We start from the raw sequence: 16,669 nt of genomic DNA, 5'->3' as shown, positions 1-16,669 counted from the left end.
AGCACACCCACTGACCTTCTGGTTGTGCAAGGCATGGGCTGTAGCCGTTTTAAATATTTCAATAAAATTTACTCTCTTTCTTTTGTTGGTCTTTTTTCATCATCTTTCAGTTGTTATAAATGAAAGCAGGCATACATGTGCGACATGCACTAAAGCAGGCGATTCTCATATATCATGTGTACTACCGTGTTTCCTGAGCAATACCCATGTACTTTGCAATGTCGGAGCACGTTAAAGAACCCCAGGTGGGCGAAATTTCTGAAGCCCTTCACTACGGTGTCCCTCATAGCCTGAGTCGCATTGGGACGTTAAGCCCCAATAAACCATAAACCAAACCAATACCAGTGAATTTACCCTCAAATCATGTATGCAGAATGATGAAATACCACATTAGCCGCCGCGGTGGCTTAGTGGTTATGGTGCTTGGCTGCTAACCCAAATGACGCGGGTTCGATCCCGGCTGCGGCAGCTAGAATTTCTTTGGAGGAGAAATTCTAGAGGCCCGTGTGCTGTGCGATGTCAGTGCACGTTAAAGAACCCCAGGTGGTTGAAATTTCCAGAGCCCTTCACTACGGCATCTCTCATAGCCTGAGTCGCTTTAGGACGTTAAACCCCATAAACCAAACCAAACCGAAATACCACATTAAACACATTGCCCGTGAAAGATTGTAAGGGCCGCGTGAATGTAGGAAGCAATCTTGAGAAATGCGGTGTCACGTAGCTGACACAACCAGCTGACTAAAGCCAGTGATCTGTTCTTGCTTTATTGCAGAAAGCCTTAATGCGGCCAATCGAGCGCCAGCTCAGCGATGGCCGCACAGATGGTAAGCAGGTTCCTGGATGGTGCTGCTTGGACCTTGCAGTGAATCGCCGTTTTCACCACGCAGTTGCCACTACCAGCACGTCGCCCCTGAGCTCTGCCTTCTCCTCGCCCTGCTTCCATGGTGAGCTTCTGTGCTTGGGCAGATGGCACATCTCAGTTGTAGGCCACCTTCGCACACTTCCCAAGATGTGACCACCTGTTTCCTCCTGCTTTTCATAGTAGTGTCGGTGCAGCAGTTTCATCACTTTGCACTCTGCATGGCAGCCTGCCATGTTGCTAACCGGGGCCCACATTTCAATTCCTCAAAGAATCGATCGCTGGAAGTGCTCACGGACTGACTGAAGCAGCAGAAGCAGATGTGATGCCCAGCTGCATTGGCAGGCATCAGTGCACCAGCCATTTAGATAGTTGTATGCATGTTGCTGCCTAATTGGACTTCATTCGGCGACTCAGTTTCTTGCAGACGGGACCACTGTAATTGATAGTTTTGGAAGTGCGCCAGTTTTGGAAAAATTGCTGTGGCGTTTAAGTAACTTTGACAACACGACAGTTGCATGACAGTATGCTCAAAGCAGGAGCTGAGATATTAGTTCTTTTTGTTAAGGAGCAAAGTTATGCATTCAGCCGTATTTTATCTGGCATTGATAATTTAATTTTGCTTTTCAGTGTGTGGTGTGTTTTTAGTTAAAAAATAGTGGTTTACATAATTACACATAAGCTCATGTTTTTTGCACTGACAACACAGAAAGTGTGACTGCATCACTGCACTTTAGGTTGCAACTGAGCACTAGAGCCACTTGTGCTAATCCCTCAGTCCAGCCTTTCTCTATAAATAAACCTCCGTCTTTCCCTCTCCACTGCCTCAGCAAATTGATGCCTGCTTCGAGTCCCTGGAAGTGCCGTTCCCTCAGCAGCCCACATTCAAACTTCGATCGCTCAAGGGTTCGAAAACTTGGACCCAGGCTTCAGTTTACTTCTCAAAAGCTCATAGTAGCTAGTGGGAGGGAACTTCCCTTTTAGCATTTTTCTATGTGCCATGCTGCTGGTCAGCTTACTTGTGCACAGTTCTTTTCTCAGCTGTGCCATGTACTATGCATTTGCTTTACTGTAAGCTGCAAGGCTGCAAGTGAATTTTTTCTGTCATGCTGAGCTTAACTGTTTGTGGTTCTGTGTGGCATTTTGTTACACACACATTATAAATCAAAGTACAATCAATGTCTGCTTAGTCTTGGATATAGCGTGATTAATTGCACTATTCCTTCCTTTTTCTTTTTGCTTGGCTACTTCACATCCACTGCTGCCAGCGGACCTGAGTGACAATGATGATGACATAGATGAATATGAGCTCTCAGGTGAGTTCAGATGTTTGCTTATTCTAATCTTTTTCTTGTGGTCTTGGGCTGTTTTCTGCAGTAGCATACATGATTAAATGAGCTGTTTGTGCTGCGGTCACAGTTGTTGATTGTGTCTGCGCTCATTGGAGTGCAAACAATATGTGCAGCGTTTAATAAGCCCAGAAAAGTGAACTCGTTGTGCCTGCACCTATTGCAGATGACATGGAGTCCGGCCTGTCTACGGTGCATGAATGTGGTCTGTCTCTCTCCTTGGCCTCACTTTACTCGGGTGAGCTGTGCTCTCCCTTTTTCTTTAGGCAGTGCATGGGCCACTTTTGTATTGCACCATGTTCTGTTGGCAAACTGTGTTTGGGTCTTATATATGAATGACTTTTTATTATGGTTAATCTCAGTTGTTCTTATGGGTCTGCCGAGACAGAAATAGGGAAAATTAGGTGGAGGAAATGCTTTGTTTCACAAGCTGCTTGCCAGAATATTAAGATGTGAAAAATGGTGAATGCCCTAGGTGTGCCCAGCCAGGACTGAGACCGGGGTTGGTCCACATCTTTGTTTGCTTCTTCGCTTCTTTCTCAGGCACAGTTTGACCAGGTCATTATTTAGAGCAGTTATTCTTCAAAGCTTTCTTGTCAAACATTTTCAGAGGGTTTTTGAACATAGAACCTATTTTTTCTGTGTATATCTGCACGCAGTCCTCGGTTATTTTGCGAGCCTGTTTACCAGGTTGCAATCTCCAGTGATCATCCAAAAGTGTTTGTTCCTCCTTGCCAGCATACATATTGGTTCTTGTGCTATGCCTGGAGCAAGTTTAGTATATTTCATGTACACTTGTTTTTTTTAGGTGCTTTATGAGAGGGTGCTTGGGAAAGCGTCTCTACAAGAAAATATGCTGCCTTTTTTTGTTACTTAATTTTTGTTCCTTAAGACCTGCATTAATGTTTAGTGCTGGCAGTCATGCCTGTGGTTACATTAGTATTCCAGGAGTTGCTTGGTAAAATAAATAGCTGAAGCAAGCAGTTACTGTAAACTAGATGGGAATGTAGCAGCTGTTACTGCCAACAATGTATGTCATTGCTAAATTTCAGATGCAGATGTGCAGAAAAGTTCGTCAGTATGTTGGTCTCAGGAAGACGCCAGTCAAACGTAAGTGTGTTTATTTTTTTAAGGAGGGTCTGTAGTGTTTTTCAGAATGCTAATCATTTAGTTTACAGCGTGCTTCTTGAGCTGTGCCAATGTCAGCTTAAAAAAATGACAGAAATTTGCACGGAACAATGAAAGTTATTCAGTCTTAGAATTTTAAGTATAAAAATGAAGTAAATTTCCACTTTGGTGGCATTCTCTTGCTTACTTCACTTGCCTAGCATTCGAATTTGCCACTTCTGACCAGGAGAATGCTTGGCATTCATTTAGCACAAGCTTGTATACCATGGTGACCTTTCCGAGGCATGCAGCCAACATCTGTTCTGCTTTGAAAATGCTAATGGTTATGACACCCATGTGGGGGAGAGCATACCAGCAGCCTGCAGTCACTGTGGCACCTGTGTGACATCAGTCACCTTGGGCACAAGCTCCTGCCATGCAGTGAAGCCCTGCTCATAATACAATGCAAGGACATAGCAACTGGAGAAACAAGCTCTTGCAGTGAAGTGAACCACCACACATTGTGCGCTACAAGGGTGCAGCAACCGGAGAAATGCATGCTGTCATAGGGAAATGAAGCACTGCCCGTAGTATGGTACAAAGATGCAACAACTCTGGAGGCACAGCTCATAAAAGGGAAAGCTCAGAAAAAAGAAACCGAAACTATGTGGCTGCACACTTTTTCGCCGCGGAAGCCTTCCGAACCGTCACTCCTGCTATTGCCTGATGTAAGAGGTGATGGGATATTTGACATGATGCGGGATATTAGCTCGGTCGCTCATTATGTTGCCTCCGGTCTGGAGCGTGTCTGAATTAACCGGTGTGGGCCCAGTAGCACCAGTATTAACGAGCGTATGCCACAGACTTACATGGATGTTTGCTGGGGCCACTTCGGCTTTCGGAATTATCCGGAATTCCAACTTGATGGGAGTTGAATTAACCAGCTTTCACTGCATTCTGAACCATGAAGGCATTCTGCGAAGTACCACAGTGCAAGATCGCTGTACATTTAAATAAGCTTTTTAAAATCTGCCAGGCTTTGTGCATAATTCTGTTTGGACACACCGACGATTCCTGTTCAAGAACATTCATCACATATTACGAGGGGGTACCCAAAAGAAACCGGACTTATTTTTGTTTGAACTTATTTATTCACATTTTAAGCACAGACCTTCAATCTCCTTCAAAGTATTCCCCACTTGCAATGATACTCTTGTCGAATCTTTCGTTCCATTTTTCAAAACATTGTTTAAATTCATCTTTTGTGATGTTTAACAGTGCCTCCGTCGTTTTTTTCTTCACCTCAGCAACATCAGCGAAACGCTTTCCATTCACCTATTTTTTCATTCTAGGAAACAAAGAAAGTAGCACGGGGCAAGGTCGGGAGAGTATGAGGGTTGAGGAATGGGGGTCATGCCATTTTTGGTCCAAAATTGTCGTAGAGACAGGGCCGTGTGAGCAGGGGCATTGCCATGATGGAAAAACCAGTCACCCGACCGCCACAAATCTGGCCGCTTCCACCGCACACTGTTGCCCAATATTTTCAAAACATCCAAGTAGAAAGCCCGGCTAACTGTCTGACCCTGCGGAACAAATTCTCAATGGACGACTCCTCTCACGTCGAAAAAACAAATCAGCATTGTTTTGAGGTTTGGTTTCACCTGACGAGCTTTCTTGAGGCGAGGTGAATTTGAAGTTTTCCATTGGCATGATTGTTGCTTTGATTCAGGATTCGATTCAGGAACACTTGAGCTGTCCCCATAGCATCGTCCTTGTACGTCTTTCTTAATATTTCAAGAGTTTCCATTCAACTTTTTCCGAGCAAAAATCAGAATTTCACCGGCGCACGCTGTTCACGAAAATCAGCCATTGGAAAAACGACATTCACACAAAACAGTCGTCGCTCTAAAACTCTGCCTAAACTAGTCTGACGTCCTTCAACGACGGCACTCGGCTTACTGACTCTGGAGTGTTTGTTCTATGCGCTCCTAGTGGCAAAACGCGGTACCACAGAAGCTTTGCCGACCAAAAAATTTAGTCCGGTTTCTTTTGGGTACCCCCTCGTAATAGCAGCATAATTTCTGTTTTTCCATGTTGGTGGTTTATAGTCGTTGGATGTGAAGAGTCACTAGCTCGTGTGTCTTATTCTCATTTGCCATTTGGTGTGCTAGCAGTGAGTGCTCATTGGCGCATGGCCGTGTTTGTTGGCACCATAACAGTTGCTCCTCAGCTGAGGCAGTGGCCCTGAACCTGTTGAGGCGCTTCTCCGAGAAGCATCTGCCCAAAGCCTCGGACCTCCAGTGGCTGGTCTCTGAGCAGGATGCGGCCCAGTCGGTACGTAGTACTTGCGGTAGCTTGGCACGAGAAAGAAAAGCTTGCCTCAGTTACTTGCAGTCCCTTTTTTCAACTAGATCAAGCTGAAAAATGGCCATGGGGAAGGTGTCGCAGCTCGCCATATTTTGCATGGTTAAGAAACCAACTGGCCCTCTGAAGTATTCTTTTCACTCCACCATTTGTACATAAGTAGGTTGGCTTGTCAGCAAATGTCGCCCTGACGCCTATACTAATATGATTTCCTTGAACGATCCCTGCTAGCAGCATTAAAATAATTGGATGTACCCTTGCTGTCATCGTAAGAGGGAATTAACTTGTTGGCTGTATGGTCCTACTCGGCACTTCTTTGTACTGTTTTCTCAGTTTCTCAGGAGGACTGCAGTCACTGTCACTGTCTGGCAGTGCAAAAGTGCGTATTTTGTGTAACGCAGGCTTTCTGAATATGCAGCCATTGTTGTTTTGTGTAGTGTGCAAAAAAAGAAATACTACACAGCTCGCTTTTTCTATATGTGTATTGGTTGGGACCTCTTGGACTTTCTCAGCTGAAAATTTACTTAAGGTGTGCTTAATCAGTAAATGTGTTTTCTAACTGATGGTACACATCTGTCCAGATTTACCTCTAGTGTGGCGGGAACGTCACCAATCGGTGAGGGTGGAAGCTGTGTGAGAACCCTTTTACGCTTATTATGGCATCAAGAAAGCCAGAACCGAGGCCCTCGTCAAGTAATTAAGCAGGCAAGGGAAGGGGAATGAGGGGATCGTTATACTTACGAGAGAAGCTAGCAGTATATATATAGGGAAGGGGAATGAGGCGCTCGTTATTAATATGAGAGAAGCCAACAGCCACAGAAACCAAGGGAAAGAGGGGATTTCTTTTAATTTTTATTTATTTATTTTGTGCTGTTTGATTTAGAATATTACTGAATATGTTATCGCTTAGAGCTAATTAATTAGAAAAGCAGAAGAAAAACAACCACATGCCGCCGGTGGGATCTGAACCCACGACCTCCGAATTACGCGTCCGGTGCTCTACTGCTGAGCTACGGCGACGGCTGTCAAATCATCTCCTTTCGGGAGTATCTATGTTTACAAATAACCTAACCTTGAGAGTGTTCATCAGCGCCACCCACGTTCTTAAGCGGCGGACGTAGCACGTCCTGAGTTACCGCTGATATGACGTAGAACGTCATCGAACGGAGAGGGTGATTAATATCTCTGTGATATTAATCTCAAGGGGCCGAAAAATATGTTTTATTCATATCATCCAAAAACAAACATCTGTATGCAAGAGCATGGGAAATGCATCCACACAGATATGTTTCCGACTGACTGGATTTATTTACAGCCGCATGGCACTTATCGTAGCTTGTCGCGGTGTCAGCGATAAGTGGGCCATGTGCCACTACTTGATCCTTACAGCGCATACTGTGCGATTGATGATCGCACGGTCTGCGGTGCAAGAGAACCGCTTAGTGCTGGAGGGTGCGGCTGCTGTCCATATCGCTGCAAGAAAACGTTCGGAACATCCAAAATTCTCCCCATTGTACACAATACACTTTGGTCAGGGAATTTTACAAATTCACGTTATACCGAAATTTATAAGCACTGATCATTTCATGAGAGATTCCACTGAGTTGCTTTGTGACGTTAAACCCTCATAAACTAAACTTAACTACTGTATTGCATTATTGAAATTAGCCAAAAAAGTGCTCTCGTTTGTTAGCACACTGCATTTAGGGTTGGGTATAGATATTATTGCAATCTATCTATTGCAATTAATAGACAGTGGACTCACAGTTGAACAAACATAGTGTGGTATTTATAGGGAAAAACTTGTTTGCAATTCTACGCACTCTATGGCATGTCCACATTTCTCACTCGCTCACTCGTACCTCTGCTGTTTTCCTTCCCATTGCTTTGTCAACTTCCCAATGTTCTGCTCAGTTTCTTTAACACTCACGCACTGGTTTCCATGAATCTTCATGAAGGACGGGCAAGGGCGTCCGCAGAATTTTTTGCAGGGGGGGGCCCCGTTGGTTGTTGGCGCCGGAGGGGGGGGGGGGGGGGGGGGTGTTCGTAGCAAAAAGGCACTATTTGCGGAGCAAATTTATTTATTTATATATAAATAAAAATTAAGCAAAATGCACACATGAAAGATTAATTACAAAAAGCAAATTAAAGCGCGGCTGGGAGAGGTACATTGGAGTTTATCAACGAAGAAAGAATTAAAATTAATAAAAAATGCGAAAAGATATACTATCACTTCGTGGAGAAGAGTGCTCAGTCTTGCTGCATACGGGTTCTCGACTCACCCGGATTGATGACCAGCACACAGCACAATATATTCACAAACACGCAACTACAGTCACTCAGTCAGTCTTCCTTAAACAGCAATTGTAGTCGCCTCGGATTTTTCTGGGTGAATTGCGTAATTACACGTGTGATAAATTAACTTCTGTGCTTCATTACACGCTCTCGGTGCACAATTCATCATACACATTGATTGGAAGAACGGTTGAACGCGTACGTTGAAAGCAAAATATGACTATATATGCAACGAAAACTTATTTACAAGATAAATGCACGCTCGCAGCTTCATACACCTCGCTCCATCTTGCTCGCGCATCCGCACACACACTGCTCGCCGCTCGTTTTTTCTCGTCCGCTGTCTTGGTTGTTCTCAGCTTCGCTGACAACCGGCCACTAAAAACACCGAAGCACAAACACAGAGGCGCGCACACGTGCAAGGCTTTTACTTGCCGCACAACTTCCGAGGGGAAGGGACACTCGCCACTCCGGTCGGAAAATTTGTTTTTGTGTTTTTATGGGGTTCTGAGCCCCAAAACGACTCAGGCTATGAGGGACGGAGTAGTTAAGTTCCGGATAATGTCGACCACCTGGGTCTCTTTACCATGCACTGACACGCACAATACATGGGCGTTGTTGTGATTTGAGGCCCAGCCAGAGGTGACAGGCGAGCCAGGCAGTCGCCATCGGGCTGCGTTGACCAAAGACGCTGGTTTTCGCAGAAGACGCAAAGAACGCTGGTGTGGGGGCGCCTCTGGAGACTGCGTCGCCGTGAACAAAAGCAGCTAATCCCCTTTGCCGGAAATTCTGAAAGCGGCGCTTCTACCGAACTGCGCTCTCCCGTGGATCGTAGGAGACAGCGAGCGGCGGCGGCGCCAACTCATCGCCCGCTTGCCCCTGAGCAGCCCAAAGCGGGGGTGGACACGGCTGATTTGTCCTTCCCTCCTGAAGAATTCATCGGTGACCGGCGCGAAAACAAGATGCCCTGTGCACTGTCTGCCTCCGTGTTGCTATCTCTCTAGAGATCAAAGAAAGAGACACCCATCTCAAGACGGCTCGAAACACATGCTAGCCGGTGCCGCTGTATCTCTGCAACAGGTCGCCGTTCAGTAGAGCTATATAACGATGGCGTGGTTTAAAAACGGCGGAACGACGCGCGCCCGGACGCGGCATTTCGCAGATATGTGACCCAAAGCGTGGAAGCGGGGCTGCTTTTACCCTTTTGGCTGAGCGCACCGCCGCCCCTGGCGTGCGGCCATCACTCACGGTTCGAGTGAGTGATTTTCCAGGGGGGTGCAGCCGCCCCCCCTTGCCCCCCCCTCCGGACGCCCATGAGGACGGGTCCTGGGCTTGCTCCAACCATACCGTTGCAATCAGATACCCAGCTTTGGGGGCTGAAAGTGCACTCCACTGAAAACTTCACTTTTCTGGCTCCCAAGTAAAAGCACGGCTGTCACCCTTGGTCATGAAAAGAGGGAGAAGCCTCATAAAAAAAAGAACAGACAGAAGAAAGGAATGCATGCTTATTAATGTAAATATTGCAGGCTAAGATGGCTGGCTTGGTGAGTGGAGCAGTGCAAATAAGGCAATTCATCAATTGAGAATTCTTTTTAATGTGGTAGCGTTAGAGTTGTCGTCGCACCATAACCCTGCTGACGTCCGGTGTCACAAAATTCACTGATTGGTTGAGATAGATCGTGTGACCTTTTGACGGCATCGCAGCCTACCCTAATGGGCCATCCTGATTGGTCGAAAGAGCTCACACGACCTTGTGATGTCACCACAGCCTGGCCACCAGGTTGTGAGCAATCTGCCCACCATTGCAGGTGGCAACCAATTTACTGATTTGTTGAGAAAGGTCACTTGACATTGTGACAACATCATAGCCTGCCCCACTAGGTTGTGAGCAACCTAGTTTCTAGACAGTAACCTAAATAGAGAAACGAAATAAAAAAAATGATATAGTATATGCAAATGTCGCCTTCATTTTGGCATAGCGATTACCTGCTACTGCAGCTAGCAGCCCAAGTATGGTGGTTAATGGACTGACAATAGCAAGAAAACTGATGCAAACATGCATAGAAGTTGCAACATCGCATTCCACTCTTAAACTGACTTAACCCCACGGTTTTATTTTTTACTCATTCTGTTTTCTTCCTTAATGAAAGGTTCCTTTCTTTTATCATGAAAAGTAATCTGTGACGAAGGCAAGGATGGCTGGAAGCCAAGTAATTATTCACAGCTACAGGTTGTCAAAGGGCAGAACAAGGGGGAATGAGTGAGGTTCCTTTGCAACAAAGGCTGAAATCTTCAAGGTGCGGGCTGCGTGCTTGAGACCCCTGCTTTACATTATTCGTGTGCACGACTGGAAAGCACACTTGCAGTGCTCATAGTCGTTCAAACCTGCAGCTTTTCTTCTTGCAATAACTTGACTCACACTAGTTTTATCAGTCTATTGGCTGCTCATTCCTGTGTACTAGCAGAGCTGTTCAGTGGTTTATTCGGGACTTCACTCTGCACCGCTACCAACTCTGATCACAGCTTACCCAGGTGTGGCCTAATAAAAGAACTAACAAATGTTGTTAAAATGCCCATAGATTTTTCATTGCCAATACTAAGCACACTGCAAGACATATTAAATGTTAACAGCTTTGCTATGCTGCCCCCATAGTGTACTGACATGCAGGCTGTCACCGTGGCTTTTCTGTAGGACAGCAATGTTTGCTGTGGCTTTTTCCGAAAGCAGTGTGCTCTTGCTCATTTGCCGGTGGTGTGCAGTTGCTGCCTCTGCCTGATGCCTGGCCTGTTTCGCCGGACGAAGTGGAGGAGGAATACTACAGTGCACACAAAGTGAGTCCGCTGTGGTCTGCTTGCTTTCTTCCCTGCATTCATGGCTGTTACACTTGCACAAGCAATGGATGACTCAAAAGGGGTTTTGGAGCACTCTTCGTGCAATGCTGCGTTGCTGTGAACATCTCAGTGAAGTTCTGTGATCCTATGCTGCTGTTGTATAGCCAACAAGCAACACACAGAGTCCACTTTCTTTATTTTGTTTTTTACTGTGCCTTTTGAAAGCGATTTATATGTTCATAAGATAGTGGCGAGAGCAGCGCACTGGTGACTAGCCAGAGCCTTGTTCGATTGAGGGAAACCGAAAAAGCTATATACTTGTAATTTTTTATTTGTCCATTCTGTTAAACATTTAAGAAAGTTATTTTTGGACTACCTCGCTTATACTAATTTCGAGGCACTTGTCGCGCTTGAGAAGGAGGTGTGTCACGGCCATTTTAAGTCCAGTTTTGCTAATTATTGGTGTGCTATTGGTATTTGTTAAAGTGTGAACAGTACTAACCTGAACAAACCTGCTGTGCTCATCAACTTGGGCCACTGACAGAGTTTGCATCTAGACATCAAGAGCCATGCCTAGTGCACGATAAGCAACTGGTTAGCCATCATTGGGACATCGATAAGGTGCATGCGTATTTAACTTTATTTGACTTTTTTTACAATGATGCTGGTAATACAGACATTTCACATGGGTTTGCTCTGCCTTACTGCTTTTGCACACTGAAATCAAATCGGAGAAGAAAAGAAACAGTAAGCAACAGCCCAAATGGCAATTAATGCAATGAACGTAGTGTTGCACTGGTGCCCAAACCACATTTCTGTTCCTCTCTTATTACTTGGTGAGCCACCTTACCATTGCAAAGTGCCAGTGGCTAGCTGGAGGCTCTGGATTTTGTTTGACATTGTGTTGTTTACAGCGCTAAGCACACACAGCACAAGTAAAGAACACACTGGTGAAATTTACTTGAACTTGAGTAAAGAACTTGAACACAAGTAAGGAACATTTGGATGCAGCAGGGACTCCCAAGTGTATCTGAAGGGCAGCTGTGCTGGATAAATTGCTGCTGCTACCATTTTAGGTGACTCAGTCTAAACTCGTAAAAATAGGCATTGACATTGTGGCCTCGCCCTGAAAAAAATTGATTTTTACTTGCTCAGGCACAGCTTTCAAAGTCAAGAGTCACATTTTCTGTCTGTCCTCTGGCCGCTCTGTGCTCCTGCAGGCAGCAGTGGAGGATGGTATCCTGTGGAGAGACTGGAAACATAAGCGACACTATATGTGCACTTTCTGACATTGTAGCATGGCTGGCATTTGCAGATGCGTCTCCGAGGGAACTCTGAGTGGGCTCCGCCAAGGGAGCAGATCATCTTCAGCATGCAACCAGAACTGAAGTAAGTTTCTTCTGGCCACTGCTGGCTCCCGACAAAGATGCCCGCATGGTTTTCTGGCTTACTTTTAGTTTTCCGCTCATGTGCAAGCATTGTGACTGCATTTTGTTCCCCAGCCTACTTATCAGCAGGCTGGAGAACACTGACATCTCTTCTTTAAATTTTCTCAGGAGTATTCATTATTCAATTTCCTGTGTAGCTGACATTGCGCTGTGTATTTATGCTTCAGTGGAGAAGTTTAAATAGATATCTTTGTCTCTGTTAAGTGTGTGTGCGCTGTAGTGAGCTTAAGCATTCATTATATTTTGAAGGAGATTGGTGCAAATGAAAGATGGATAATATAAAAGGTGGCGAACTTAAAGGGATGTAGGTACCAAATTTTGGTTTTATGATGCTTAAGACATTGCTATATATGGATCACCGTGTGGTATTTGCCTGTGACCGCTAAATAATTTATAACTTATTTTTTTAAGTTCAAAGTTGTTTATTTACATCGTAGATGTGCATCACTCTGTGTAAAAGTAAAAGGAATTACTTGAGCTGTCTCTTGCACAGTTGTATAATACAGTATCACAGCACAGTTCAAAGCTAACATTATGCAGGATGTTTAGAAAAATGAAGCTGCAATGTTTCATTCCTTGCGATAATTGCTACACTAAACGAGCATGAGTTACTCTCAAACTAGATACTTGCATTTTGCATTTTTTTTTTGCAACAACAGTTTTTTTCCAGATCGCTTCACAGTGCTTGGTGGCGAGAACATGCGGCGTGGTTTACAAGCAGTAAATGCCAGTTAAATTATTGATCTAGGTTAGTTACTTGGCTATGACATGTATAAGTATTGTATTTTCCCAACAAGGTCCTGATTCACTTTCCTTTGTAGCTGCCAGATTCTCAGTGCCATGTTTTATATTTTCAATAGGCTTGCATTAGTCACCAAAAGCAGTGACGCTTGTTGTTCCCCACAGGCGTAAGGATCAGCTTGCCAAGCAGAACTACCGCTGCGCAGGCTGCGGGATGCGAGTGAACCAGGGTGAGCTGGATGTTATGACTGCTCTGTTGTGAATACGTTTGCAAAGCTGATTGTGTGTATACTTCTTTTTTTTATGCAAAGCATATTGGCCGACCCCACTGGCTTTTTTGTGGTGTGGTGTGATGTAATGTCATGCAGGTTCTGTGTACTGTGCATGTGAAAACAGCTGCATCTTATGTTGCTGTAAAGATATTGGAACTTGCATTAGAAAATATTGGAATGCAACAGCATGTTGCAGCAGTTAATTTGAACAGGCTAATGGTTTGCTGACCTGCCCTGGCCGGCAAAGCACAGTGGCTTTCGTCTGTCCCTAACCCTTTAAACTACTCATGTGACCCCTAAACTCATAGTAGATACCGTGGCATTGCTGGTGCCGTGGGTACACATGAGTTGCCATAATCGCCTGTGACCATTGGCTGTCGGCGCATGCTGCTTATTGCAAGCTGCGTTCTTGGTGTCGGGCATGCAGTACGCATGTTGCTTTGTCGCCATCTTGCCGCACTGCTATTTTTTATGTGCAGCTACTGTGTTAGGGTGCTGGTTTATGTTGGCAGGCATGAGGAAACTGCAGCCAGGTGGCACTGACGAGATCCTGGCATGCGTCGGAGGTCATTACAGGTCCTTCATCGTACCTGAGTACTTAGACGTGAAAAGTCCTAGTAGTATATGCTGGAGCATGTCCAGTGCAGTTGTGCAGTGCAGTGCATGAGCCACTCACTCTATTTGGCCTCCCTTTAGACCTACGTCAGCATAATTTGAACAAATTTTTATTCCCCTTGAAGTTCAAATCATCACGGCGTGAGTGTATTAGCCTAAGCATGTGTAGACAGTGTCATTTTATGAAGAAACACCGGTGAGGGCACCTGTAGTGATGGCACACGATACAGGCTTTCCACGTCGTGCTTTTCAGTGGGGCAACAAGAAAGTGCATCTCAAGGCGTGTTTTCAATGTTTTCATGTCAGTGTTTATGCATGCTCACAAACAACTGCCAAGTGCCTCTTGGTAAAAAGTAGCATGTTGAAAAAAAATGGCACATAGTATATGCGGATGGTTGCTTTCGTAGCCACAAGATGCCGTGCCCTTCATTGCAGCCCAGCTGAGTCGCCTGCGTTACTGCGAGTACTTGGGCAAGCTGTTCTGCCACTGCTGCCACAGCAACAGCCGAGCGATCATCCCTGGTCGTGTGCTGCAACGTTGGGATTTCTCACTTTACCCTGTGTCCAACTTTGCACGGAACTTGCTCGAACGCATGGCCGCCGACCCACTGTTCAATGTGCGCGACTTGAACCCAGGCCTCTACCGAAGGGTCAAGACCCTTGAGAAAATACGCCAGTGCCGTGTTGCACTGCAGTACCTTGAGCAGTACATCCACAGCTGCCGACGTGCTGTAGAGTAAGCAATAGTTTGTTTCAGACTTTGAAAGTAAGGTACACAGAAGTGATGCATGCAACAAAAACTGGTTAATTCCTTCGGGAATGAGTACGGCTGTGAACTTGTAAAAATGTAGCAAACAAAGTGGATGTAATGAGATGGTAATCCAGCTGGCACAAATCAAGAGTGCTTAGAAGTCATCGGGAGAGGTCTCTGCCCTTCAGTGAACTCAGCTTGGCTGTTGCTGCCAGTGATTTTCAGTAAATGCATGGTCAAAGAAAATTCAAAATATTGGAAGTGACAAATAAAGTAGTCTTATTTCATGGTGGGATGACAGGGAGCATTTGCAAATACTGTTCTTGCTATGTGTAATCACATTATCTTTGAGTGCTCTCGTGAGCTGTAAGTATCTTCATCCGTATCAAAATTGTGGTACAGATACTTAGCATTCATAGTTGGTGTTGTGACCTTGAGCACCACTGTCTAAATTGCCTGTGGTTGTGGCAGGAGCGGGCGTCCTCTTCGTCATCCACATTGCTGCGATGTTCTATTCCAGACTGCTTGCTGGCTTCTTGTGCAGTGTCACCCTCATCTGTGATGTCCCTCCAAAGGGAAGAAGTTGGAGATGTTTGCTTGCAATGCAAAATTGGCTGCCTTATTATACATGGCGATGTGGGTGCTTTGCAAGCCAAGACCCATTTTCATTCCCAGCCTTATGGATGTCCTTAATAACTTTTCTGTTTGGTGTTGAGTGTCTTGGGGATCTCATGCTTGCTACTCTTCTCTTTGCCAAACTGGCTATGAATACTCTTGGGTGGAGACTTCGTGGCACACATGCAGTGCAAAACTACTGAAGGCAACAGCCAGTGGCAATTGGAGGTCAAAAACGATAAAAAGTAGCCCACCTTCTTGATTCACTTGCCGCGTCACTCAGACTGGTGAGCCAAAGAAGTGGCAAAAAGCCAGGGTTTCATTTGTTTAAGGTTTCACATTCCTGGTTTGGCAGTAACTTTATCTGCAAGTTTGCACTGAGAGCACCCATTATTTGGCTGGGAAGTGGATTATAAGTGGATTTGGGCTAGTGTAAACAGAGAGTACCACCGAATGTGATGTTTGTAGCATTAGGCAGTAAACTGTTAGCTCAGTTTAGCCAGGAGCTTATCTGGAGAGGGCAGCATTTATATTTGTGAGTCGGTGTAGTACCGCGTGAGCAGCCTGAGTGACTGTCTGCAGGCTCCAGGAGTGGCTACGCAGTCTGCCACAGCACCTTCTGGGTGACCAGCACCTGTACTCGCTCGAGGAGCTGGAGCAGGCACACCAGAGCAGTGGAGGGGCCCTGCTGCCGCGCCTGCGGGGCCTCCGGCAGGACTGCGAACAGCACTGCCTCAGCTGTCCAGTGTGCACAGGCCGGGGATTTGTCTGCGAGATCTGCAACGACGTCCGCTCTCTAGTCTTCCCCTTTCAGCTGGCTTCGGCTGCCCAGTGCACAGGTGCGCTACCACCTTCCTGCGCTACAGGTGCGCTACCACGCGCAGTTAGTCGTTAATGTGACATCTCCAAGTTTTTTTTCGTTCATTCGGATGTGAGTAAGTGCGGCAAGGCAGTGCGCGTCTGTCTCGTTTTTTGTGCCCACCATGATGATATTGATGATTAGCGCTCGTGTCCTGTCTTCACCTTTTCTGTGTCTCGTTTTTCGCGCTACGTTTTTCAATGATGATATTCTGCTGGCTCAGGATTCTAAACGCTGGCACCGCAGCGGCGACGCTGCTCCACCGAGCCGCTGGTGCGGCGGTGCTGCTCAGGGAAATTCTTGGGAAGGGTTGACCGTTGTGTCTTTCTGCTTTTACCTTAATCATAGGAAAATATGCGCGATTTTAATACATTCATTCACACTTAGCCAAACGCCTGCACAACGCTGTCACACGTGGCGAGAGCTACCGAATAAAATGAACGCGACTTCGGACCTCAGAATTCGTGAAAGCTGGATTCGCTGCTAATATCTATTCAAGCTTTGATAACTTGAGCAAAGTACGTTTTTATGCACCAGGTTGCATAAACCATGACGAATTTTG

At 45.7% G+C, this 16,669-nt stretch overlaps 1 protein-coding gene across 3 annotated transcripts in view; it reads left to right on the top strand.

Moving 5' to 3' along the window:
• The window catches only part of Rubicon (run domain Beclin-1-interacting and cysteine-rich domain-containing protein rubicon), a 30,511-nt gene that overhangs the window by 9,389 nt on the left and 4,453 nt on the right, over positions 1-16,669 (top strand). Inside the window, exons 4-14 of one of the 3 annotated variants that reach the window (XM_089543131.1) lie at positions 773-824; positions 888-944; positions 2,128-2,175; positions 2,375-2,446; positions 3,261-3,318; positions 5,535-5,649; positions 10,735-10,806; positions 12,122-12,195; positions 13,161-13,225; positions 14,318-14,618; positions 15,831-16,087. In XM_089543131.1, the coding sequence (XP_089399257.1) occupies positions 773-824; positions 888-944; positions 2,128-2,175; positions 2,375-2,446; positions 3,261-3,318; positions 5,535-5,649; positions 10,735-10,806; positions 12,122-12,195; positions 13,161-13,225; positions 14,318-14,618; positions 15,831-16,087 (1,171 nt within the window). The other 2 variants (XM_089543130.1, XM_089543132.1) reach the window with 2 other exon arrangements.

The sequence above is a fragment of the Amblyomma mixtum genome, chromosome 5 (genome assembly GCF_055824585.1).
Source record: "Amblyomma mixtum isolate Tamu chromosome 5, ASM5582458v1, whole genome shotgun sequence".
Classification (NCBI taxonomy): Eukaryota; Metazoa; Arthropoda; class Arachnida; order Ixodida; family Ixodidae; genus Amblyomma; species Amblyomma mixtum.
The sequence above is the reverse complement of the archived record's forward strand: the minus strand, read 5'-3'. Positions and strand labels throughout refer to the sequence as shown.